General features: G+C 42.2%; 1 protein-coding gene across 1 annotated transcript in view; it reads left to right on the top strand.

The window, feature by feature from the left end:
• LOC145392144 (nephrin-like) overlaps positions 1-27,370 on the top strand; it is a 236,979-nt gene that overhangs the window by 193,305 nt on the left and 16,304 nt on the right. Inside the window, exons 14-20 of the mRNA XM_080266596.1 lie at positions 2,887-2,966; positions 7,160-7,292; positions 18,278-18,423; positions 18,882-19,060; positions 20,516-20,680; positions 21,571-21,684; positions 24,732-24,876. Of these exons, the coding sequence (XP_080122722.1) occupies positions 2,887-2,966; positions 7,160-7,292; positions 18,278-18,423; positions 18,882-19,060; positions 20,516-20,680; positions 21,571-21,684; positions 24,732-24,876 (962 nt within the window). The remainder of the gene's footprint in view (positions 1-2,886; positions 2,967-7,159; positions 7,293-18,277; positions 18,424-18,881; positions 19,061-20,515; positions 20,681-21,570; positions 21,685-24,731; positions 24,877-27,370) is intronic.

Genomic DNA, 27,370 nt, shown 5'->3' on the forward strand with positions numbered 1-27,370 from the left:
AAAAAGTAAAGTGAGTGGATCGAATTTAAAGGCATACTGGGAAAAAAACGTAGAGAAAGTAGACTGAGTTTAGAGCCTTCCTGGGAGATAAAATCGCTTACGAAAAAATGTTACGAAGCTTCCTTAAGCGACGAGAACACGAGCCATTTCCTTCATTAACTACACTACAACACTTCCAAAATAATAAATAATTAAAAATAAAATCGTCTAGAGGCAGAAAAACACAAGATTGGTAATCGGACTGAAGGGGTTAATGAAAATGACACCCACATATCAAAATGGTGTTCATTATTAAAATATATAATTGTTTAAGCCTGACCCGAATCTTCTCACATTTAATAAATAAATAAATAAATAGCTAAACAGATAGATGAATACATAAATTGCATGATAGATAAATAAATAAATAAATAATCCAGGTTGAGCTGAAAATGGTCTATGGTCAGTCATAAATCTTTTACATGTCGGTATATATATATATTTTTTTTCATATGAACAATTGACAACGCTGTGAAATAAAGAAATACAACCGGCACACACACACACACACACACACACACACACACACACACACACACACACACACACACACACACACACACACACAGATGGATGGAATGACAGAGACAGACAGATCCGTTCGCAAATTTTTCCATATGTTTTCCCAAGTTTGCGATTTTTTCTTCTTAATTAACCTTCTTACTTTTATGCTACAATGATGCTCAGAATTTTAAGCTCCGCATGACAGGTTAATTATATGTAACTACGTATAATTAGTTCCTGTCCTACCTTTGACCTCTGCCATTTATCATGTTAATTAATATTTACATAAGCATATTACTAGCAAGGGTTTTAATTCATTCAGTGGTGGTGGTGGTGGTGGTGGTGGTGGTGGTGGTGGTGGTGGTAGCAGTAGTAGTAGTAGTAGTAGTAACAACCCCAGACTCTTCTAGACGTTAACTTCGTTGACTACAGGCCGAAGCTGCCTCCCGACCACCGGTATTATAGTCAGGTCACTCGTTAGTTAAATAAAATAATCTGAAGGCAGCAGGAAGAAACCAAGAAATACGTCATCGAACTGAATAGGATCATAATATCGCTTTTCCTTCTCCATCTCTCCTCCTTCCACCCTAATTCTTCAGCTCTCCTCTTCCTCCTCCTCCTCCTCCTTTTCCACCTCCACCTTTCATTCTTCCCTCTTCACTTCTTTATCTTTTCTTCTTTCCTCTTTCTTCCTTACCTAGTCTTAGTCTTCACTCTTCCTTTTTGTTTCTCTTTTTTTTTTTTTCATTCATTTTGCCATCTGCTTTCATCTTTCTTTCTTCTCCCCCCCCTCCTCCTTCACTTATTCTCCTCCTCCACTTCCTCCTTTCCTAATCCATTTCTGCTCTTTTCCTTCACCACCACCACTAGCACCTTCTCCTCCACCATCTTTCATCCATTCCTCCTCCTCCTCTTTTTCTCTTCCTCCATCTTCTTCCTCTTCTCTCCTCCTCCCAAGGGACCTCACATTTCTACTGCCTTTCCTCAAATCAGCGTCGCTTCTTCGCCACTCCTCCACATTTTCACAACTTCCACCACTACCACCACCCCCTCCCATGCACCACTAAACCTGTCCTGCCCACGAACTTGTCCTGCGGTTTACCTGCTCTTCCACAATATGTCCTTCCCTAAGTTTTTCCCCAGTTTCTTTTTCTCTATCATGTTTTCACTAATTTTTCCTACGTTAACCGGTCCTTCTCTAACGTGTCCATTCATTTTGACCTTTCATGTCTTTATTTTGTTCTTTCTCCAAACTGTCCTTAAAATGTCCTCCATTCTGTCCTTGTTTGATATACCTTTCTTTAACCTGTCCTTCAGCATCCTTCTCCAATAAATTCTTCACCTATCTACCCTATCCGTAAGGTGTCCTCCTACTTATCCCTCCACCATCTACCCTACAATATAGCCATTCTCTGTCCTTCACGAACCTGTCCTAGGTCTGTCATTCCTGTCCTGGGCTTCTCCACCTGTCTATAAAATTAATGGGATTTACCTGTCCTTTTTGTCACCTGTCACAAACGAAAAGAAAAGTACAGCCAGCATCAAGATTTCTATCGTTTGTCTTGGTCTCCTCTCCACAGGCTTTGAAAATATGTAACTTGAATCCCTAGCAACCCCAGATATTCTTATTCTTATTCTTATTATTAGACTGACTTTTACAGACCATGAAAAACAAAGGCAAGAAAGTGGCTAGTGCTTTTGATTCTCGCTGTACCGGTCTTGGGCCTTAAGCTACTGTCCTGGGATAGTTCAATCATAAATGTCTTTAACACCAACTAATACCCATCATACCACTACGCTACACCACCATCTAGTAAAGTATCGCTTAGCATATCACAATAGTGTTGGTGCTCGTGGGATGGTGTACTGACTGACGTTATGTGTTGACAGTGGTTGAGTTACTGGACGGCGGGTTTTACAGCTAAGGTCCTGAGTTTGATTCTTTAAAACAGAAGAGCTATCGACTAATGCAATAATGTCGAGGTTCTACCATATGTCAGTTGTCTTTCGCTGTCTCATAAACAGAGAGACAGGCTGAGTAATAGTTAGATAAACAGATACAAAGACAGACAGACAGACAGGTACACAGACAGACAGACAGATGGATAGGCAGACAGATACAGTGAGAGAATGACAGACAGACAGACAACCACAAAATAGAGATACGAGAAAGCTAGATATGGATTTATACCGTATGTTACTAGTCATCATAAACATAATAAAATGTAATACTTAAAAACTCTTTCTCTCTCTCTCTCTCTCTTTCAGATACTTGTGACGACGGGAGGAGGAGGCGTTGGTGGGACGTGGAGGGGGGACACTGGAGCTGAGTAGGGTGTCTAGGGCAATCACGGGCACCTTCCACGTCAACGCCTCCAACCTCTACGGATATGTCAGCGCGTCCTTCTTCGTCAACGTCCTGTGTACGTATTATCAGTGCCCTGTGTACGTATGTGTGCGTATTCATGTGAGATTATGAGCGTCAAAGTGTGCACGTGTTATGTGTGAACGGTACAATAGGTCCGTGCATCGCTCTTCAATCACCGTCTTGTGTACGTATTCATTAGTGTCTTGTGTACGTATGTGTATGTATGTATGTATATTAGAATGTCCAGGGTATACACAAACACCTGCCACGTCAACGCCTTCAATCTACGAGCATACTAATATGTCAATGTCAGGGCGACATTCTACGTTAGCGTCTTTGGTGAGTGGTGAAGGGGTTTGCATGTGTGTGTGTGTGTGTGTGTGTGTGTGTGTGTGTGTGTGTGTGTGTGTGTGTGTGTGTGTGTGTGTGTGTGTGTGTGTGTGTGTGTGTGTGTGTGTGTGTGTAAATGCAAATGTATGAAGGCCTATGATATGTTTAGAATGAGCCTATATATGTACGTATGTATGAATGGACGGACGGACGGATGGATGGATGGATGGATGGAAGTATGTATATATGTATGTATGTATCAGTGCTCGTGCCAGTATAGATAAATACAGTAATGGCGTTTTATGTGTATATTATGTAAAATACCGACCTCTCTCTCATTTACGGCATTTGTGAAAACTCCAGGAATGAATGCTTACATCTCCCCTTTTAACAAAATTAGTATAGTATATTATTCTTGTATATAGCATGTAAAAATGAATAATCACCATAATGTTCTGCCATTTCGATTAAAACATTCTTTTTACATAAATATTTGTGTATAAGTTGCAAGTGTAGAGTAATTACGGTATAGAAGCGTTCTGGATGTAGACTAGGATAAAAGTGTAGGCTATATGCTTATGATTAAATTTTATCTACATCAAAAAATAAGTAAAATTCTGTGTCTCATTAATAATACCCTTTAGCTATCTATAAAAGCCCTATCTATCTATCCATCTGTCTGTCTATAGCCAGGCGCCTCAATCCCGCAAGGGGTGGCCACGAACAAATCGCCTACTTGTCGCCCTGTCCCCTGCCATTTCACTGCCCTTCTCCCAGCTCACACTCCTTCTCTGATATACCTCTCCACTCCTATAAGATTTTGTTGCTAATATTTACCTATGATACTCTGCTGATAATGTCAAGGTACAAAACAGTGTCAGATATTTCATGGCCATGGGTAACACGGTCATTTTCAGTTTGGTTACTATCATTTCACTGCCACGAATACTGACTCCCTAATTTCAGCGCCTTGCGATACACTGATATACCGGTAGAATCGAAATAGTGCCTAATACTTCAATTTTCTACCTTTAGGCTATATCTCGCAACATGCCGACAAGCAATTACAGAAAATAATTAGGCCCCCCTCTCCCTATCAAACACACACACACACACACACACACACACACACACACACACACACACACACCACTACAAGGCCACCGGGAAAATATCAGGCCTCTCTCACCCTAACTACACACACACACACACACACACACAAAGGGCAACAAAAATAAGGGCATGGGCTGTGTATGTGAGGGCAGTCGTGTTTTCACATGTAAATGACTCGTGTTTATTTTCCAGCCTGTGTTTCTCCTCTGGTTTTATCTCTTTACTTTTATTCACTTATTTTCTGACAAATTCAAAAGATATATCACATGTCTGGAGGCTTAACAGTTAGGCTTAATTGGCCAAAAGAAGTCGAACCCTCAGCTTAACCCCTCATCACTTCTCAGTTTCATTCCTGGTTCTTCTAAACAGCTTTATTCAGCTTAGTAAAGTCTTTTGGACCGGAAGGAGCTGGATATCGCCTCATGAAACTCCTTTACTACCAGATATTCCTTTTATAGTTGAATAAAAAGTGTCTAGTGGCCGCAGGAATATAAAAAAAAAAGAGAGAGAGAGAGAGAGAGAGAGAGAGAGAGAGAGAGAAAAGTCATCGTTCTAAAAGAGTTAAATGTTCCTCTTCACCTAGGCATTTACTACTATCTCACGGTTACCCTCTACCCTGGGACGTTTAAAACTACTTAATTCTACTCCCTACGCCTGGACATTTAACAGGCTACTGGCTTATGTTTAGTCTCTACGTCTGGGCATTTACAAGGCTCCTTGTTTATGTTTACACTGGGCATTAAGACTAACTTTACTCTCTGTGGCTGGACATTTAAAGCTTAAATTTACTCTACGCCTGGGTACTTAATGGGATACTAGCTTAAATTTACCCTCAACGCACGGACATTCAACACCAGGTTTCCTCTACACGCCTACACTTTCCAGTATTATAACAACTATCGTAACAAGCGCTGTTTTTCTTTATTCACACACCATGCATCCATTTCAAATATAATAAGTAGTACTGTTCTAGAACCGCGACGCAAGGACCATAATTAATGGAAATGTTAATAAGTTAATGTGATTTGTGCACAAACGTATGATAATGGCAGTTACGTAGCAAAATCATTTCCTATCCCCTAAACTAACTAAACACTAACTACACTAACTTCACACTAATTATAACTTACCTTAGCACGCAGTCCGAGTTGATACACGCCCGTGATCATCACTAATCAGCTTGTTACGGTTCAGTGCTTGTTACTAATCCACGAATGTCTCCATAACCACCAAGGATCGTATCTAACAGGCACCGTTTCCAATTCACAGATAACTGTCTTTGGAGGAATTTGCTGTACCCACGATTATTTTTTTTTCCCCCAGTTACCTTCACTCTTAATTTTCACAGCAATTCGGTTTTCGCAATTTTTGTTCATATTCACTTTCCATGTTCACTGGAGTTATATGAAATTATGTTTTTCGTACTTTTCAATATTCAGTGCAGTCTGGTTATAATGCCATGTTTCCCGTGAATCTTTTCTTCACTTTGACACTCTGTGCTGTCTAGTTGTAAAGTTCTCCTGTTAGTACTTCGTTCAATATACACTGTAGTCTAGTTATGTACTCTTCTTGCTTGTATTTCTTCGCTTAACATACACTGGTCTGGTTATACAGTACTCGCATTTCTTCATTAATATACACTAGTCAGGCTGAAAGTGCCTGACAGCCGAATGAGTCTATGCGAAAGATGAAACAAGCAATCCCATTCACACTACACATTCAGCATCATCGGCTGCTCCATGAATCGCGAGAACGAATACGGAACAAGGAACACCACTCAATGCACGCGCACGCACATCCCCGAACAGCAGCACATAAACTGAGACCCTGAGTAGGTTTCAGCCGGCTCCCTACATCACCCCACTTATGCACCTGATACCTCCCATTTAACCACGCAAATATTCCACATTCGAAATATTACGTACGGAAGAAAAAGATACCTTAGACGTTGACGACTGATATAAATACAGTATTTGTATGTTTTCAGATCATGAACTGATGTGAGAACCGCAAAAGTACATGCCATAAATGGAAACGCGAAAAAAACATATCGTCAAAACCGGGAACTGTATGTGGTCTGCTCGCTCGAGGTTAGCGATGCCAACTCGTAGGCTAAACAGGTGCGATCATCACACCTCAATACGAGTAAATAATAATGTTAAAAAAATACTAACTATGCTTTCTTCATTCTCTCTATTCTGAGTCTAGTTAATTCGAGAGTATAAGTTCAGGATCGAGGGAATAATGCATCCTAGGAAGTTATGAGAGGAAAAGAAAGAGGAATACAGAAGGAAAGATGAGTGCATGTCCATGGAGTGTGTGAGAACTATTGCCAGACAGCACCACAACCCTAACTTCTAGATTGTCCTGAGCATCCGCCATCTCTCTTTCAGCTTTATTAACCTATTAGACAACACTTCTTTAATCTGAATAAAATAATCAGGCGGTAGTGCAAATATATTAGCTGAGATTTTATGCTGTCTTGATAGGGTTTAGTAGCAAGGTATTTTATTTAAAGATAACCTCAGCCTGCCCTCTCACTTCCTCCCTCCTCTCCCCTCCCTTCATCTCTCTCTCTCTCTCTCTCTCTCTCTCTCTCTCCAATCAATCACCTTATTTAATTAACGTCTGTCAATCTATGTTTATTAATTAGTTTAACCAGTATGCGCACCAGTCTCTCTGTCTCTATCTGCCTCTGTCTTTCATCTTAATCCACCTATCTCCTCACCTATCTGTGTCTGGGTCTTAAGCCAATCTCCTTGCCAGTCTCCTAACCAATCTCTCTCCATCTCTCCACGACAATAGACGGGCCAGAGGACATCCGCGCCGAAGAGCAGGTGATAGTGAGTGAGGGAGCGAGGGGGAGGGTGGAGTGTTCTGCCACAGGTAACCCCTCCCCGACCCTCACCTGGACAAGGGCACCTCCATCACGAAACAGGTGAGTGAGGCAGAATACGGTGACTGATTACGGTGACATGACAGTGGGATTGGTTACGGTGATGATGGGATAGGTTATGGTGACATGTACTGTTGTGATAAAAGGAACAATTACGGAGGTAGTATTACGGTGATAACGGGCGGAGTTACTGTGATAGAGGAACTGGTTACGGTGATAAAGGGCTTGGTTACGGTGAAACACAGATTACGGTGATAAAATGGAACAATTCTTAACTCTACAATGATCTCACTTCTGTTAATTTTTGCTACCTCTAGGCGATTTGCACCATATAGGAAAGACTTGTTGACTGTTCTGTTATTCTGTTCCCATTCATTATCAACACGTTCTTGTATGTTCTATGTTATTTCGTCCTTGTTTAATATTCTGCTCTCGTATCGTTTCTTTTTTTCTCATTCATCAATCACTATTCCCTCTCTATCCCCTCTCTCTCTCGCTCTCTCTTTTTTTCTCCCTCCCTCTCTTTAATCTCTTCCCTCTTCCCCTCTTTATTCTCTCCCCTCTCGTTTTACTTCTCTCCTCACTCTTTTTTCTTCCTTTTCTCCTTTTCCTCTTCCCCTTTTTCTTCTCTTCCCTCTTCCGCCCTTTACTGTCCACTTTCCCATTCCACTGAAATCATCTCCCTCTCTACATCCCTCTTTATTCTCCCCTTTCTGTATTTTCCCCCCTGTCGCTCTTCATCCTTATCCCATTCTCCCCTCTTCATTCTCACCCCACTCTCCCCTCTTTTTTCTCACCCCTCTCCTATTTATTCCTATTTATTCTCTTTTCTCTTCCCCTCTGTTTTCCCCCCACTCCCCTCTTTATTTCCCCTCACTCCCCTCTTTCCCTGGACAACAGACTGATGTTGTGACTTGGCTTCCTATTCTCCTGTGGCCTTGTGCATTCTCTCTCTCTCTCTCCCTCTCTCTGCTGAATCAAATTTCATGGAGCAAAAATATTATTGAAATGGAACTAATTTTTGTTAGTGGGTTAAGGAGGCAAAGTTTTACCTTCTGGGCATAGATTTTTTTTTTTTTTTTTTTTTTTGAGAGAGAGAGAGAGAGAGAGAGAGAGAGAGAGAGAGACGGGCCTTCATAAAACCCAATAAACCTCTTTTATGTACGAGAACCATCAGAAAAAACAATGTAAAAAATCAGAAATGAATGTAATGCCATAAAAGAGGAAATAAAAACTGCATTAACCAAAAAAGGGGGTATAAAAAAAGATATTGAAAAAATGTACAATTGCTCTGGCACCTGTTCAATTAGGAGGGGGGGGGACCTGGTGTTTAATTAGGGGAGGTCATACCTGGGCTAATACCTGGGGAAGTAATGATTGCGTTAGTGTGAAGCTGCGCAATAACTAACGAGGGAAGTTATATATTGGGTCAGGGGTGGGGGAAAAGGGGGGGCGGTGAGGGGGAATGGAGAGGGACGGGGAAGAAGTGGAAGGGGAGGGGAAGGGGGCACGGAGAGGGGAGAGGGGAGAAAAGGAAGGGGAGGGGAAGGGGGAATGGGAAGAGAAGTGGAAGGGGAGGGAAAGGGGGAATGGGGGGAGAAGTGGAAGGGGAGGGGAAGGGGGAATGGGGGGAGAAGTGGAAGGGGAGGGAAAGGGGGAATGGGGGGATAAAGTGTGTGTGTGGAATGGAGGGAAAGGGAGAGAGAAGAAGGGAGGAGGGTTAAAGGGGGGGAGAAATGAAAACAGGGAAGGAGTGGTAGGACAGGGGAGGGGAGGAGGTGGTTAAGGTGAAGATGGAGAAGGGGAGAAGGAATGAGTGGGGGACGGAGGGGAGAGGGACGAGGGGATGAAGAGGAACGAGGACTGGAAGTAGGAACACAAGTTGAAAAGAGGAGAAGAGGTAAAAAAAAAAAGGGGGGCAGGGGGTTGGGTGAAAGGGAGGAAGGGGAGAAGAGTAACAAACAAACATTTGGTGGGATGCGGAGAGACAGGAGGGGGAGAGAGGGGGATGGCATGGGGGAGAAAGGAACGAGGTTTAGAGAACGTAGAAACGGAATAGAAGAGGGTTAGTGAAAGGCGATGGAGGAGAAACAGAGGAAAGTGTGGGGATAAGAACGGAAAAAAGGGACGAGTATGTAGAGGGGGAAGGATTTGCGGAGAACGGAAGAACTGGGGGATGGGGAAGAGAAGAGGGGAACGGAGGCTGGAGAGGGGAAAGGTTGTAGGAGGGGGCGGAGAAGAGACACTGGAAAGAGGGGGATGAGAAGGAAAACAAAGGACAGGGGAAACAAAGAATGTGAAATGGAAGACAGAAAGGAGAATAAGTAGAGCAAGGGATGGGGAGAGTGAAAGGGGAATGGAGAGGGAAAAACAGGTGGAGGAGGGTATATGTGAGGGGGAGGGTGAAGCGGGGGAGGGATGGAGAAGAGAAAAGGGGGGTGGATGATGGGAAGGGGAGGGTGTGGGCAGAAGAGGGGAGAATGGACAAGGGAAAAGGAAAAGAGGGGAAACATGGCGGAGGGGAGATGAAGGTGGGGGAGGGGAGCTGGAAGAGTAGTGAGTATGGGGAGTAAGGTCGGAAAGGTGGGGGGGAGGGAAGCTGCGAAGGGGGAGAAGAGATGGCGGAGAGGCATGGAGAGGGGAGGGGAGAGGCTGCAAAAAGGTGGAAAGGTCGGGAGGAAAATGGAAAGGGAAGAAGGGGAAAGTGGGGAGGGAAGGAGGGGATGAAAGGATGGGAGGGAGAGGGGAAACGGGGGGGGGGGGTAAGCGAGTTATATAACCTTAATTTTGTTTTGTAATTACCCTTGAAATGGAATTGGTGTTACGAGCAGCCTGAAAGTAACTAGCAAATGTGTATATGCCCTGACCTAGTTATGCTTTTTAATATAATCTTAAATGGCTAGAGAGGTTATCAGCCTGTTATACATGACCTGGATTTGTTATTAGGACACATACATCTAGGCACAAAACTAACTTACATATCGATTCTAAATTATTCAATGATAATTTTAACGCAGATTTATGATGCAGGATGGTATAGTTTTCGGCTACTCGCCCTATACTGTTACGCAAGATTCAGCCTGTGTGTGTGTGTGTGTGTGTGTGTGTGTGTGTGTGTGTGTGTGTGTGTGTGTGTGTGTGTGTGTGTGTGTGTGTGTGTGTGTGTGTGTGTGTGTGTGTGTGCGCGCGCCTTAACTCCTAGGTTATTTCATGGATATGAATGAGAACTTCCCACGTAAGTTCGTCCCGTTACTCCGATGGTATTCCACTATATATATTTTTTCCAAGGAATAATAATAATAATAATAATAATAATAATAATAAATCTACCTAAGTGCGTAAATTTCCCCATCAGGCAATGTACATATTCCACGGTAATAGAAACAAAAGCTCTAACTTTCTTTAGCCGAGATGAATTAGAAACTGATGAAGTAATATGTGAGAGAGAGAGAGAGAGAGAGAGAGAGAGAGAACAACGTCACTCAATCACACAGTCTCCTATTCGTCTTACACATTAGCCCAAACCAAATGCAAGTCTGAACGATACACAACTACATACCACACAAACATTTAAACTGAAAAGCAAAAATTTAAAAAAAAATAATAACAAAAACACGGGAAAAAATAAAGCACAGGCAGCAAGACAAAAAATAAAGGAGATACAAAGAAGATGAAAAATACAGAAAGGTCACGAGAAAAATAAAGAAACTGGCTTTAACAGATGAAATCCCAGGCTGGTGCACAAATTACAAAGAAGGGAAGCACAGACAAAGGCACAGACACAGGAAGGGATATTTAAAAACAACATGGCTGAATATTAAAAAAAGAAAAAAATTGAGTTAGTTGGAGTGTGGGTGTCTGGTCAGGAAAAGCAATCAACCCGCTGGCCTCAAAGGTACTGCTTGTTTGAGGGGAGAGGGGAGAGAGAGAGAGAGAGAGAGAGAGGAGAGATGGGAGGGGAGACAAAAAGAGGGGAGGGAGGGAGAAGGGTCAGGCCGGGAAAAATGAGAGAGATGGGAGGAGTCAAAAAGTGGGGAGAACGAGAAAGGAGATGGAAAGGAGAGAGAGAGAGAGAGAGAGAGAGAGAGAGAGAGAGAGAGAGAAAGAGAGAGTATGAGTGGGTGGTGGGAAGAGACTGAGAATGGAGAGGGGGAGAAACAAATGAGAGGGCGTAGCAGCAAAAAATGTGAGGGGTGAAGAGAGAGGGGAGACTCAGTAGGGGAGAATGGGATGTTGTGGAGAAGGAAATGAAGCTAGTGGATATGAGGGGAACAGATGGTGAAAAAAAAAAATATATATATATATAATATATAAAATAATAGGAATAATGGAGGGCAATCTGTTAGGGATAAAAGGAATGTAGCCAGAGATAATGATGGGGAGAGAGAGAGAGAGAGAGAGAGAGAGAGAGAGAGAGAGAGAGAGAGAGAGAGGTGCAAAGAAGACAGATAATTTTGGTGGTGAATAAAAAGAGAAATCAAATCTATAATTGAAAAGATGAGATGTAACCCAAAAAGAATGCCCCCCCAAAAATAAAAATATATATTTAAAAAAATGAGGATGAAAAAATAACATGTGGATCAAAATTATGAAAAAAGATGAAGTAGAAGTGAATGAGGAGAAACTGAGAGGATGATGGAGGGAAAGATGAAGGGAAGGAAGAGACAGACAGGATGAGGAGAGATGAAGAGAGAGGAAATATGAAAGAAGGTGAGATGGGAGGAGGAAAGGAGCGGTGAGGTCGCAGAAAGAAAGATGAGGCGCGAGAGAAGTAGAAAGATGAATGAGGAGGCAAAAAAAGAAGACATAAAAGGCAGGAGGTTGACTGCAAGATGAAACTGAATGATGACAGATAAAATGAAAGGAAGAAAAAAGAAAGTAAAATGAGGAGAGAGGAAGCAAGTGGAACGAAAGAAAGGGGAGGAGAGAGGAAGATCAGAAGGGAGGAGGTTGAAAGGAAGAGGAAGGAGGAGAGGGAAGAGAGGAAGATGAAACGAAGACAGGAGGACCTAATGAGGGACAATTAAAAGAAATTATGCAAGGGTGGAAGGGGTCATGAAGAGAGGCGAAGGAAAGAAGAGAGAGCGGAAGGGGAAGGCGAGAGGGGATGTCGATGAGGGGAAGAAGGAGAAAGAAAACAGAGGGGAGAGGGAGACTAGTAGTAACAGTAGTAGTAGTATAACCGGGCAGTTCCATCGCCCGGTTATATCTGTGCCACCGCGTGAAAGCGTCAGAGGGAGACTGAAAAAATACAGTTACGATCATTCCTGTCTTTCAAACATATATCATAAGGAAAAAAACATAATCAAATATTTCAAATCTCTCCACATCTCAAACTATAATAACCTGACCTTCTCATAATCAGGCATTTCACCTCCTAATTAACCCCACATATTCCATCCACCTGTAACTCCCCTCTCAATTAGCCCCTGCACTTTTATGGAAGAAACACATTATTAATACATTACTCAAAAGCTGTTCACATTCCGAGGTTTCAACAAGCACTCGTAACTCTCTCAAATCCAAACATTCCACATCCTAACTACCCATCTTCTTCCTAGATTATATTAACACATTTTCAATCGCTTCAGGGAAATGAGCAAAGAAAACAGATAAACACACACACACACACACACACACACACACAAACTGCAACAAATATTTTTCTTTTATATCCAGACATTCCACATTTATAACTAAACCCAATTCTCCTATTTCTAACGCACCCCCTCAAACAATCCATATAATTGGGAAAAAAGAAAAAAAATGTAATTATATAAAATCCAGCATGAATCCAAAATTTTCACAAGCACTCGAACCTGTACACATCAATAAATAAACAAATAAATTCACATATAATAACTATACTCCACTAATCCCAAAAATTCACACAATTTTAAGCACTCAAGGCATGATAACAAAAATACTTCAACATCAAAATTCCAACACGCCCTCCATCCTTTTCACATTCACAAGTTTCGCTAAATAACAAACGGCACTTGTCCTATGAATTCATAACTCCCCTCCCTCCCTCCCCTCTTTCAAACAATCCCACCCCCCCAAAAAAGCCCCCTTGCGTAATTAAAAGGAAGCCCCAGAAACCCTCAGCCCCCTACTGACAGGCACAATATACTTTTTCCTTCCTTTATTGCCACTCAATTTGGGGTCTATTATTCCCCTGCAGGAGGAAAAATAAAGGAGGTCGTGATGAATCGGGGAGAGTGAGTGGGTGGGGGAGAGTGAGCGTGGGTGTGGATGGGAGAGGGAGAGTGAGAGAGGCTGTGGGTGGATGGAGTTTGTGTGATTGTGCTCGTGTTGATATTTCTGTTCAATGTGTGTTCATTGGTGTGGGGAGAGGATGTGGCGGTTGTGGGTGTGGATGTGTGGGTGTGGGTGTGAATATGGGTGTGTGATTGTGAGTGCGTGTGAGTGTGCATAACTGAGCTCATGTGTTAGCATGGGTGTGTGTGTGAGTAATGCATGCACTTCACTATACCAAACCTATGATTAATTTTAACAATAAAATAATCGTTCTCAACTCCTTCACTGACGGAAATCCAACAGCCTACCTAGTTACATAATTCACAATGTTTCAGACAGACCAGGTGTGCAGAGACTCGCCATTATTATCTGCAGGTGTTTCGAGGGATCCAAAACAAGACTGAGCTTCCTTGTCAACATTTCGCAATTTCACCTGCTAGAGCGATATTTTTTCTGTCTCTAATTCAACCACTACAATTTTTTCACCTATTTTTTCTGTCTCAAAACTCAATCTCTACAACTCTTTTTTTTTCTGTCTCTTGTTTACTCCAATTTTCTGACGGGTAAACGTCGATATAACACTTTACGTAATGGTTTGTGTCAATCAAGTACTACAATTTCCAACTATTACATAATATTTCCATGCCTTACAGATGCTGTATTTATAAGCTTCGCATAACTAATATTCCCCCTATAAGAAAGAAGACGCAAAAGATATTAATAAGGACGCAAAAGATATTAGAAAGTCCTTCGCTACGAGTACTCTATGCTAAGCTGGATAGAGTTTACTTTGTAGTGTAATTCTTTCACCTTAACTTGATCCAGAATTTCGTCTTCTTGCAGTTTATTTCATAAACTCCAACTGTAGAAAGAGACAACAGTATAGCTCTACGTCCTCTCCACAGCACCGCTTCGTGACCAGCATCATATTTTAGTGTTAATCTATTATAACACCTCAACTTTCAAAATGGAGAGATGACAGTTTTGGGCCAAGTTTGAGTAAAAATAGTACAGTAAGGGCAGAAAAAAAAAAAAAAAAACAGGTAGATGGAAACTTTCTCTTTTCCACGATTCAGGATCTCAGCTAACAAGAATTATATCTCTTGAGTGTAGCATTAATATATAAATAAATACAATAAACAGAAAGGGTGTCAAGGTGCAGCAGAGGCCAAGATAAAGAAAAAAAACATGAAACAGAACGAGCGTCATACCTGGTGCTGAAGTCAAGGTAAAGCCAAGAGGTCATCAGAGGTGGCTTTACAAAAACATCTGACCGTGAGGGAGATGTGTTGGTGTGGCGGTGCATCTTAATTGAGTCTGCATAGCGAACACTCACAGGTCATTAAGGGTCACGCTGAGGAGAAGGAAGTGGAGAGGCGAAGTGAAGAACGCTAGATTGATTTAGTCTGGGGTGAAGGGGACGAAAGCAACTGGGAAAAAAAAAATGGAATATGAAGAGAGAGAGAGAGAGAGAGAGAGAGAGAGAGAATGCTTGTCACTTGTTATGCTTGCTGTCATTATTGTTGTTGTTATTATTATTATTATTATTATTATTTTAGTAACTTGACCTGGAGGGGTTAGACATACCCTCCCTTAACCCCTTCTGTGCTAAGGGGCTCTCGGAAGCTAGAAAAATATCGTGTGTTACTAGCAAAACAATCGTGTGTAACTAGCAAAAATAAATCAAAGACATAATCGTTCTAAACATATTAATAACCACCTACTACACTGAGACGCATAAATAGTAAATTAATTTTGCTCCTGCGAGACTTAGAATAATTTTGAACGAATTTCACAACGAGGAATGGTGAAGCTTTTTTTTTGTTTCTTTTTTTTTTTTTTTTTTTTTTTTTGAGGTGAGTGACTAGGGAATGGATGTGTGGCCCATTTGCTGAGTGCTCCCTTGATGCCTACTGTCAGACTTTCTTTTTTCTTGGTTTTGTATTTTGATCTATCTATCTACTTGTATATTTATGCCTACCTATCTGTCTGCCTGTCTGTCTCTGTAGTCTGTTCGTCTGTACATTTACCTGTGTCTACCGGTATCTATTTTTCTGCCTCTGTCTGTCTATCAACCTGTTCATATCTCTCAATGCATCTTTGTATGTCTTTCTATTTACCTGCTCATAAACACACACACACACACACACACACACACACACACACACACACACACACACACACACACACAAAGAGGCAGATAGACAGACAGATAGATACACAGTGCGTATGCGGGCGATTACACGTTCATTTCTTTATCTCAGTATAGAAAAGACTATCCTCCAAACGGCAAACGAGAAACTAGGAAATGTGCTTCCTAAAATAAGTCGCTGTGTACGATGTGCTACGGAATCAACGGAGGCACGGCCCATTATTAACCCAACGAGTCTGGGGACGCCTTTTTTCTCAGCAGACTCTTGCCAACTCCTGAAGATTTTACTGAGCTAGGAATAAAGACTTCAGGGGCCACAAGGGTTAAATAAAGCCTCAATTAAGTAGTTCAATACGAGGCTTAAGCTGAATAAAATGATGTGACAACAGGAAATGTAAGCGGAGAAAATAAAAAGAAAAAAAAAGTCAGCCGGATACAAGCAGTGTTCCATAACTAGACGAGACTCGACAGGTGACAAAACATTAAATCGAAATAAACAAGAGAAGAATAGACTTACCTGGTGAAAGTAAATAAATAAAAAAATAAATAAAAGTAGAACAGATTCGCCTCATGACAAAAAAGTGATAAAAATAACGAAATTGCTAAGTAAAAGTCGCCTTAATTCTTGACGATAACTGATTTACCGTGTGGCCACCTGCAGCCTTGAAACTTCTTAACACAGGTGTGCCTCCGAGGGCCATTTAAACAGAGCCAGACTCGTAAATCCCCTAATCGCCATTAACAGCCATAAATCCCAAAGGCAGACCATAAATTCAGGCAACATTTTTCTCCTCTATCCTCTCATCAATTTTCGCTTCAGTCGCTGTTATATGATAAATGCGATATTGATTCTTTTCCACAGTCTCCGTTATGTGATTCTTTTCCACAGATCTCCGTTATGTGGTTCTTTTCCACAGATCTCCGTTATGTGATTCTTTTCCACAGTCTTCGTTATGTGATTCTTTTCCACAGCCACCGTTACGTGATTCTCTTCCACAGATCTCCGCTATGTGATTCTTTTCCACAGTCTTCGTTATGTGATCCTTTTCCACAGCCACCGTTATGTGATTCTTTTCCACAGCCACCGTTATGTGATTCTTTTCTTCGTTATGTGATAAGAGGGATATTAGTCTTCTAGTTTTTAATTCACGTGTTTTTTTTTTTTTTCCAGTCATTCAGGTTTTCATCAAAATATTTATCAAATGGGTCACCAAGTCCTCAGTAGGTCAGTAAACAACCAACCACTAACTGAAGCCCAATTTTCTGTATTTTCTTCCTTGTTTAAAAGATTCTTGGTAAATCAGTCAAGCTTCAGTCTGGCAGTCAGTAAGTCAGTCAATATACCAAAGAAACCCTCAGTAAGTCAGAGAGAAATCAGTCAATCCTTCACTCCATTCAGGTTATAAAATTTCTTTTGTATTTTTGCTTCGTGATTTGTTGAGGGGAAAGTTAAGGTACTCATTTATCATTCATTTTGGCACTCGATAAATCATTCGTTATTCTATTAACTAAGTAAGAAATAAATAAGAAATCAATCACACCCAAATCCAGTCCATTTTTTCCCACTTATTTAATTAACTGGTCGGACCGTCGGCGTACCAGTCAATATTCTAGTTACCCAGTCAGTTTATGTTTCAGTTTTTCAGTTAATTTTTTTTTTTAAGAGGCATTAATCTTCAGTCTCTCTCTCTCTCTCTCTCTCTCTCTCTCTCTCTCTCTCTCTCTCTCTCGTACATTTCTCAGCTAATCAGTTCATATTATACAGAGACAATCCTCAGTCAGTCAATCTCTCTTTCTCTCTCTCTCTATGTCACCCTTTCATTTTTTCTCCCCTCATCTTTCCACAGAGGGTGTTATCAGTGGAGTGCTTATCGGGCAGTGGCTTATCTGAAGGCTGGCAGGGATGGGTCGGTTGAGGACTATCGGGGCGTGAGGGAGGCACATGATAAGGACACACACACACACACACACACACACACACACACACACACACACACACACACACACACACACACACACACACACACACACACAGAATAAATTTGTCCTGGGTGAATGTGAATCATAAATATAAAAGCATTCATATCTGGGAATCTAATTAACTTCTTAACAAAATAACCTCAGAGGTAAATTTAGGTATTTTTGACAGGACTATTTATCTGTCTAACTCATGGCAACATACATACACTTAGCCTAATTAGCTAACTTTTTATGCACCAATGTTCTACTTATATATGATGTAATAGTTCCTTTGAAAAGCTAACAATTTATGCATAAAGATTTGACTAAAAAAATATTGAAATTCATTATGTGCAGTCCCATCTGAAATATGTGTTTCTCTGTCTCTGTCTGGCCGTCTCTCTCTCTCTTTAAAACATCCCACAACAATTCCTTTACATCTTATTTTACATGCATAATACCAGAAAACCTACTGTGTATACACTCTCTCTCTCTCTCTCTCTCTCTCTCTCACACACACACACACACACACACACACACATAATGCAGAGAATCAGCGATGAACTTCTGATCGTAAAAATTCTGTGCATCTCAAAATGTAATGTGTGTATACTACATGAACTAATCGACTCTTCTCTCTCTTTCTCTGCCACAGCTCTGCCCCGCCCCTTGCTACAGGTGTGGGCGTGGTACAGCTGGTGGTGGAGGAGGCCCAGTGGGGGGACACGGGAATGTATCTGTGCCACGCCTCCAATAAAGTCAACACTGCCCCGCCTGTGGTATCCAAGTTTATAGTGACGCGTGAGTATGAGATGCGGGAAAGAAAGGAGGCAGAGAGGGTGGAGTCAGGAGAAGAGGAGGGTAGAAAGGGAGGGTACGGAGGGGAGGAAGGAGAGGTAGGGGAAGAGGGAGGGAGGAAAGAGGGGAGAGGGAGAAGGGAAAGAGGGGATTCTCAAAGTTCATAATGTCCTCCACCTATGTTGTCTGGCAGGTCTCCAAGGCAACAAAATTTCTAGTCGCATTTCAAAACCAATCCTACCATATCCTGAACCCAATGAAAATCCAGCCTCGTTTCAAAACCCATTAAATCTAGCCATTTCCCCAAACCCACGAAAATCTAACCCTACACCTAAACCAAAGATAATCTAGTTATATCTCTAAACCTCTGTACAATCTAGTCGTGCCATTATTCCTAGTTTCCTGACAGATTTAGTAAGCCATAAAAATCAACCCCTTTTTTCACGCCTTTTGCCTGACAGAGCCCGCAAGAGAAGCTGACGAAGGTGGGGGTGGGCGTAAGACATCGTGGGCAGCTGTGGGCGGGAGTGGGCGGCTGACGTGTAGGGTGAAGGCCGCTCCACAGCCCAGCTTCATGTGGACGAGACAAGACGGTACCCAGATACACACCACTGAAAAATACATCGTTCACTACCCCAAGGTCAGTAGGTCATTGGATTTTCGTGTCTGAAGTGTTCGTAAGTTTTCCACAGGTGTTCTGAGTACCTACAGGTGTTCTACGGGTCATGAGGTTAGTTCTGCAAGAATTCCTGTAATCGACGTGTTCCACAGGTGTTCCGCAGGTGTTCCTCGGGCGTTCTTAGGATTCGCGCCACTGACGTACCGGTACACATCGTTCAATATACTATAATCAGTTTTACTTCTCCATCTCTTATACTGCATCAGTCTATATTTCTACAACTACAGGTGCTTTGGGAATAAGTAGGAGATCGATTAATACCTCATGCTCTCTGTTTCTCATTTTCCTCTGCTGGAAAATATTACAAAGTTGTGAAAGACTTCGTATGTTTCTCTGCCCATAAATGATTCTCTCTCTTTAATATGACCCATCAAGGAGAAAAGCGGTGGGACATCATTTATAGAAGGTCGAAAGACAGTAGATACAGTGAAGACGTGGGCAAACTTCCCCACCTTATGAGAACGACGAGGAAGAATCTAGTAATATGGAATGAGAATGTGCGAAACTGGAAGAGCTACCAGCAACATACGAACAACAACCGCCAAGAAAATCAATCAGACATCATTTAGGAATCCTGGCTCCATCTCACAAGCCTAACCATCAACAAGTATTTTTTTTTCCCCTCATATAAATGCACTTCACATACAATTGTCAGGTAACAGCAAATCCATCGACAATTTAAGTCCCTCAGATTCTATGAAATCCTATCCGGGTGACCTGAAGGCAGACTTGGATTCCCCGGAGGAGCGTTCAATCTCCTTTAACCTCCAATTAGTTCCCTGAAGTCTCTCACTCAGATGTCCTCGAGTCCCAGTAACACTTCCTCCTCCACGGTTAAGTTTCCCCTCAAGCTCCACCCACACACATTCCCTCACGTCCCATGTCAGTTTAATTAAATCACATTCAGATACCCAAAGCTTCTTTTACTTTCCATTACTGTGCTACTTTAGTCTACATTTTACTGGGTTTACATTCAGAACAGCCTAGGATACCAGTAGCAACATGTCCGAATACGCAATAAGCAAGAAATGGGTGCTGAATATACTAAATGGACGAAAATAACACTAAATCTCTGTTCTTCCCTACAGGTAACAAACAATCTGGTGATGTGGAGATGAGGCAGGTGATGGAAGGTAACTAGGGCAACTAAAATTTAAAATGGGTGCTGAATGTACTAAATGAAGGAAAACAAACCCTAAATTGCCCTACAGAAAGTCAAATGAATACAAAATTTTCCTCCCTAATATAGCTGACAGTCAAACCGGTGATGTGTTCGTCGGTGTATGAAGTGAGGCGGTGGTATGACAGGTGTACACCAGATAAATAAAATGGGTGTTGAATGTACTAAACGAAGGAAAACGAGGCACAAATAATCACTAAACGTAGACACACCCACACTAAATCTTCCTCCCACAGTTAACAGACAACCTAGTGATGTGGTCGTCTGTAATGGAGGTGAGGCAGGTGATGAGGGGGGACTACGGAAATTATCACTGCACTGCCACCAATACACTCGGCACCACCACCATCGTATACGTCCTCAGTCCACCCACACGCCCTCATCCACCCCTAAATCTCACGGTGAGGCTTGGTTTAATATTACTTAAGGCATGGGCTATTTGCATTAACTCTCTATCCTCTCTGGCGGTAGTATGAGCATAGCATGCATATACTTCAATTAGTATTCTCCTGTCTCTTATACCAACCATTTTCTGCGTTCACTCACTTACACCGCTCACTTTCTCAATCCACCTGCTATCTCACACCATACCCTTCTCTAACACTACCCACTCTCTCTCTCTCTCTCTCTCTCTCTCTAAGTCAATTTTTTCACATCACATATTCTCTCAAACTAGCTATCTCACCTTACCCATCATTTTTTGACACTCCCTATTCTCACATCACCCACTCTATCATCTACTTATCCCCACCTACCCATTTATTCCTCTCTTCTCCACCCCTCTTCCTACCCATCAACTCTTCTACTAGTTTCCATCCACTGAGTTTAACCATCTCACTCATCCACCAGTACTCATCCACTTCTATCCACCTACCCCTCTGTGAGTCTCCATCCACCTCTAGGTTTACCCATCCCCTAATTATCCACTTTTACCCATCAATCTTGCTCCTCCTCTACTCACACAGCTTACTCATCCACCTAACTTATCCAGTCTAATCTTCCACCTCATCCATCCACCTCTACCCACCTATCTCTATCTCCATTTTCTTACCTCTACTTAAGCTACTCTTACTGTACCTTTATCTACCTTTACCACTCTACATATCTTCCTGTACTCCACTTCTGTTCATCCATCTAAGTCATCCACCTCTCCCCACCTACCTCTATTTCCATCTGCCTACCTTCACTTAGCCTGCGCTTACTGAATCTTTATCTACCTTTACCGCTCTATATCCACCTGTATTCCACTTCTCTTCATCCACCTGTCTCATCCACCCCACTCCCTCCCTAGGTTGTGAACGTCAGCGCCTCCTCCGTGACGCTGGGGTGGACGCCTAACTACGAAGGGGGGATGCCGAAGGGGTACACGGTGCGGTTCAGGGCGGCAGGCTCGCTCGAATACCAGGTGAGGCAGGGGAAAGGCAGGTATGTTGGCAGGCAGAGAAGGAGGAAGGTAAGCAGGGTAAATGGCATGTATGTAAGCAGGTAGGGAGGGAGGTAGGAAGTGAAGTACATAAGTAGGTAAGCAGGCAGGCAGGCAGGCAGGGCAGCAGGCAGAGAGGGAGGAAAGTAGTGAAGCACACTGGTTGGTTGGTAGGTAGGTAGGTAGGTAGCTAGGGGAGGTAATGTAGATAGGGAGGAAGGCAGGCGAAAGGTATGTATACAGTGGGGCAGACACGGTGGGTAATCACTTAGTTGACGGTTGATAGGTAGGTAGGTAGGTAAAGAGGTAGACAGGTGGGTAGGCAGAGGCTGGCAGGTAGGTAAGAATAAGGCATGCCTAAGGGGTACACGGTGCGCTTCAGGGAGGAGAGGCAGGTTCGCTTGAATACCAAGTGAGGCAGGGGAGAAGGCAAGTATGTAGGCAGGCAGGCAGGCAGTGGGGGGAGGTAGGCACGTGGACAGGAAAGAAGGTAGGTAGATAGGAAGGCTGGAAGGGAGGTACGTTGGCAGGTAGGTGGACAGGAAGGGAGGTAGGTAAGTCGGTAGATAAGAATGGAGGTACGCAGGTTGGTAGATAGGTAGGTAAGTAGGTAGGAAGGAAGATGATTATGCGAGAGAGAGAGAGGTGAAAGTTAGTGTAAATGATAGGGAGGTAGGCATGCTGACAAACTGGGATGTAGGAAGGTAGGTAGGCTGTAGGTAAATACGTAGGTAAGTACGTAGGTAGGTAGGGATGTAACTAAGAGGAAGGAATGGAGGTCGGTGTGAATGGTAGGCAGGTATGGGAATAGGCAAAGCGGTGGACAAGATGACAGACAGGTGTGTTGGAAAGTAGGGGTGTAAGTTGACGAAGGATGTAGAAATGAAGATAAGTCAGGGAGAAAGAAATCAGTACCAACAGAACAGGAACAGATAAAGAGGATAATATGAAGAAGGAATGATGGCTAGGAAGGAAAGCAACTAAAAAAAGTGATATATAGCTTTACTGATAGTCATGTAAAGCAAGACAGGCATTCAGAATATATACAAAACAATGAAGAAACGGTAAGATGATGGCAGATTTCCTAAGACACGATGGACATAAAGGAAGATTATCTGATGAACTGAGGCTATTTGTAGATGTGAAGAAATGGAGACTGACAAAAACGAAGTGGAAGATGAATAAGAGGGAAGAAACAAAGGGATGAGGAGGAAAGAAAAATAGAGAGTGAGTGAGTAAAGGAAGAGGGAATAGAAAGTAGACGGATGAGGAAGGAGATAAGGACAAGAAGATGCGAGAAAGAAAAGAGAAAGGAGAAAAGGAAGGCAGGTGAAGAAGGGAGCAGGAGGAGGGGGAGAAAAAGGCAGGGTGAATGGAGGGATGAGATTTGAGTGGAAAGATGAATGAGGTAAGAAGAAGCAAGGGGGAAAGAAGTAAAGATGACGGTAAGAGAGGGAAGGAGTGAAAAAGAAATCAAGATGAAGTAAGAGGAATAAGAAGAGGGAGAGAGAGGGAAGGAGGGGAAAACACAATAAGATGAAGTAAGAGGAGGCACAGACAGTGGGAAAGGGGAGGAAAGAAGGAAAACACAAGGGGTAACTCGAGGGGAAAGAACACAGATCGAATTCACGTGAACACATACAAACAACGCATTCACATTCAACCTAAGTGCTAAGTGGCAAGGGTGAAGAGGGAAATGCGCTGGAAAGTTGGTAATAAAGGGGATGTCTGAGTGTGCAATGGAGGGGACGGGAAACAGAAGTATCATGAGGGAAATTAGAAGGAAGTTTGGAAATGGGGATCAAGAGAGTTGTTGTGGACATTGCGGTCAAAGTGGGCAGAAGTGTAGACTAGGAAAAGAAGGGAGGGAATGAGAGAGGGAGTCTGAGAGGCAGGGAGAAGTGCAGACTGGGAGAAGAATGGAGGGAATGAGAGAGGGAGTTTGAGAGGCAGGGAGAATTGCAGACTGGGAGAAGAAGGGAGGGAATGAGAGAGGGATTTTGAGAGGCAGGGAGAGATGTACAGTAGATTGGCAGAAGAAGGGAGGGAATGAGAGAGGGAGTTTGAGAAGCAGAGTGAAGTGTAGATTGGGATAAGAGAGGGAATGAGAGAGGGCGTTTTGGAGACAGGACATGTGTGAGAGGCTGGGGGTGCGTGAGTTGGGTTTAATTACGTCAGATTAGGTTAGGTTAGACAGGAAGGTGAGAAGGGTGTTGGTGGTTATTTAGAAATGAGGAAATGGAGAGTAGTTAGGGTGGTGGGTTGGAACACAACAGATAATGACACACAGTTTGCCTGACAGATAGATACGCACAGATAAACACAGATAATATACAGTAGTACACTGACAGACTGGCAGAGAGGTAGAGACGGACAAGGAGAGGTAGATAATGGATAGATAGATACAGATAAAGAAAAACAGAATGATAGGTAGACTGCTAATCAATAGATTGACAGGTAGACAGACTGACTGACTGACTGATAGACATAAACAAATAGATAAACAGAATGATATACAGACAGACAGATATTCAATGGATAGATATATGTAGATAGAGAGATACATAAATAGATACACAGACAGAAAGAAAAATAAATTGAATGAACGATAGCTATACAGACAGACGAACTTATACACAGAGAAAGGGAGAAAGAATACGAGAGAGGATGGGATTTCTGAGCTGAAAGCCTAGAGCTGGTAGATACAACAAGCTAGAGTAGATAAAGGGATATACTAGGAAGGAGGAGGGGGAGCAGAGAGGGGGAATGGACACGAAGAGGGGAGGAAAGAGGAAGAGGGGAGGAGGAAATCTGAATGTTACTGGTTTCATACCCCTTCAGTCCGTTGGTGTATTTTTATATTCCTCTTTCAACCTCCATCTCCCACTCACCATCTCTCCCGTCCTTGCTCTATGTCTCTGTCTCTCTATACCTCTCCTTCTGTATCTCTCTCTCTCCCGTCCTCATCCTCCATCCCTCTCAATCTGTCTTTCCATCTCTCCCGTCCTCACTCTCCATCTCTTCGCCAGGTGGTGGAGGTAGGCGGTGGGGCTACGAGAGGGGTGATGGTGACGGGATTACAGGCGGGGACGGAATATCTTTTTACCGTACAAGCCAGGAATACGCAAGGCCCGTCATCCTACGTCACACCCCACGTCACAGCAACTACGCACGGTACGAAAGGCGTCACAATCCACTCTATCTCTGTTCCTTATTTTAATCTAGGCTACTTTTTATGCGAGCTATTTAATGTTACCTGATGTTGGAATTGTTAGTAATATTTGTGGTTGAGTTTGGGCGTGGTTGTGCGTCGGTTCGGATTGTATAGGTCTGGTTTGGTTTGGTCTGGTTTCTATTCTTGTGTGTGTGTGTGTGTGTGTGTGTGTGTGTGTGTGTGTGTGTGTGTGTGTGTTAACCGTATAGTCCAGGAATACACAGGGTACACCATCCTACATCACACCTCACGTCACTGCAAGCTGGGGTGGGGAAGAGGAGTGAGGGTGAGGGTGGGGAGAAGGTAGGGGGGGGATGGGATGGGAAAGGGAGGGAATACTCATATCACTCTCTCCTATATCGCTTTATTGTTTTTAGTTCTCCTTTAATCCATTCTACTCTGATTCTGTATTTCGTTCAATTCTTCTCGAGTCTGCTTTATTTTATCCACCCATTTTACACTACATTTTACTCTATTCCATTCCATTCTCAATCCATCTATTTTTTTCCCTTTTTTACGTTATTATTTTCCCTTATTCTACTTCTTCCTTGCACTGGGAAGGGGTACTTGGCTTTATTTAATTGGTTTTACTTTACTTAGCGCTTCCCTTCATTTCAATATACCCAATTTCAGTATTATGAGACCAGGTATATTGGAATGTACCATGCTTTCTTTCCTATTCTTGTCGTTCTCTTTTTGTTCCTACTGTGCTTCGAGAAATGTAAGAATAGAACACTGGCCAGATCTATACGGGTAAACCAAAGCCGCCTTTGTGCTAAAATTGAACACTGACGAAAAACAGTGAAATGGAAATAAAATGCTTGTTGATAGTTTAAAGAAAACTGAATTGTGATTAAAATGATAAAAATTCTCGCTTCCTGAAGGTAATATACAAAAAAAGATACATTATGAATAAAATGGTGATAATTGCAGCTTCCTGATAATACACACAAAAGATATGATCAAAACGTTTGTTCTCGTTCCTTGATAATTTATAGAAAAACTGAATTACATTTAAACTACCTCTGTATCCAGTCCTCACGTGACTCAATCATCATCAAGCTTTTGGCCCTTGTAAAATTTTGATTAACCTCTTCATTACCCTGACCTCTTTTCAGAACTGATATATCCAGTCGATTTTATTCTGCTTAGGAGAAGGAATTCGAACTGGAGACTCAGAAACAATGTCCTGTAACCTCTTCAGACTGGTGACATTTATTTTTTTATTTATCTACTTGTATCTCGATTCTTTTATTTTGCTTTTATCGATTTTGTTTTACTTTTATCTTGATTTTCTTTACTTTTATTTCGGTCTTTTTTTTATAGGTTCGGGGAGAGTTCTTGCAGTGAAGACATTTTTGAGGGTACATCTAACTTTTATTATTCCACAAATCTAACCCAAGATGAGTAAAATCGCCTGAAGAAAGCAAGAAAAAAATATTCGTCATAAAATCGACCCTATGAATCCCCTTGCTACCAAAAAAATCGTCTTGTAGTAACATCAATAATATTAAATACGTCATCTTAGTAAAGGACTTAGAAAATTACATGTCCTGATAGTGAAGAGGCGAAGGAAAAGGGGAAAAAAAAAGAAAAAAGAAAGAAAATGGAAAATCTGCAGGCGAGATTGAAAGGGTATCACTGGAGGTTCAATATTCGGTTTTGCTCCCTCCCTCTTTTTTACTTTTTTTTTTGTATCCATCCAGGTAGCAGAGTGAGTTACAGTGCGGCTCCCTGGACTCTTTTCTCCAAATCTCTGTAATTTTTAAAAGGTTTGGGAAAAAGGAGAAAAGAATGGGAATCACAAGACTCACGTGACCTTTTGAGTATGATGTGTTGCGTTTATATTTTCTCTATCTTCTTACTAATATTTTACGGTTTAGGAGACAGAATTACGGTGCGACTCTCCGATTTTTTCACACGTGTTCTGCAAATTTCTTAAGTCATGGAAGGGAAAAAGAAAGAAAAAACGGAAATTATATGTCTTCCTTTTTTTATGAAGTCTTTACGGGAGAAAAAAAAATGACTGATGTCACTTGACCGAGGCCCTGCTTTTAAATTTCACTCTCTTCGCCACTTTAGTCTTTCCTCCTTAACTTGGCCTATATTTTCACCCTATTGTTGATATGGCTCCACAATCTTTCCATACGTAAATAAATAAAATGCAATAAAGAAAGGGCAACTAAGACTAAGGAAAACGGCGTAAAACACACATGGAATATTAGCCATGCACCGGGAGGTCCACTGTAAGACTGAAAAATGGGAAAAATGGTACAGGGCAAATTCCTGTGTGGTTCCCGTCATACCCTTGCATGTTACTAACAAAGAAAGAGAGAGAGAGAGAGAAAGAAACAGGACAAATATACAAGTATCTTTCGCAATGTGCTGTGCCTGGAATTCCCCAAAATTTGGGGGGGGGGGAACCATACAAGTTGTTTTCGCCATGCACTTAGA

Source organism: Coenobita brevimanus, chromosome 21 (genome assembly GCF_032717465.1).
Source record: "Coenobita brevimanus isolate Jiangsu-jjx chromosome 21, ASM3271746v2, whole genome shotgun sequence".
Lineage (NCBI taxonomy): Eukaryota > Metazoa > Arthropoda > Malacostraca > Decapoda > Coenobitidae > Coenobita > Coenobita brevimanus.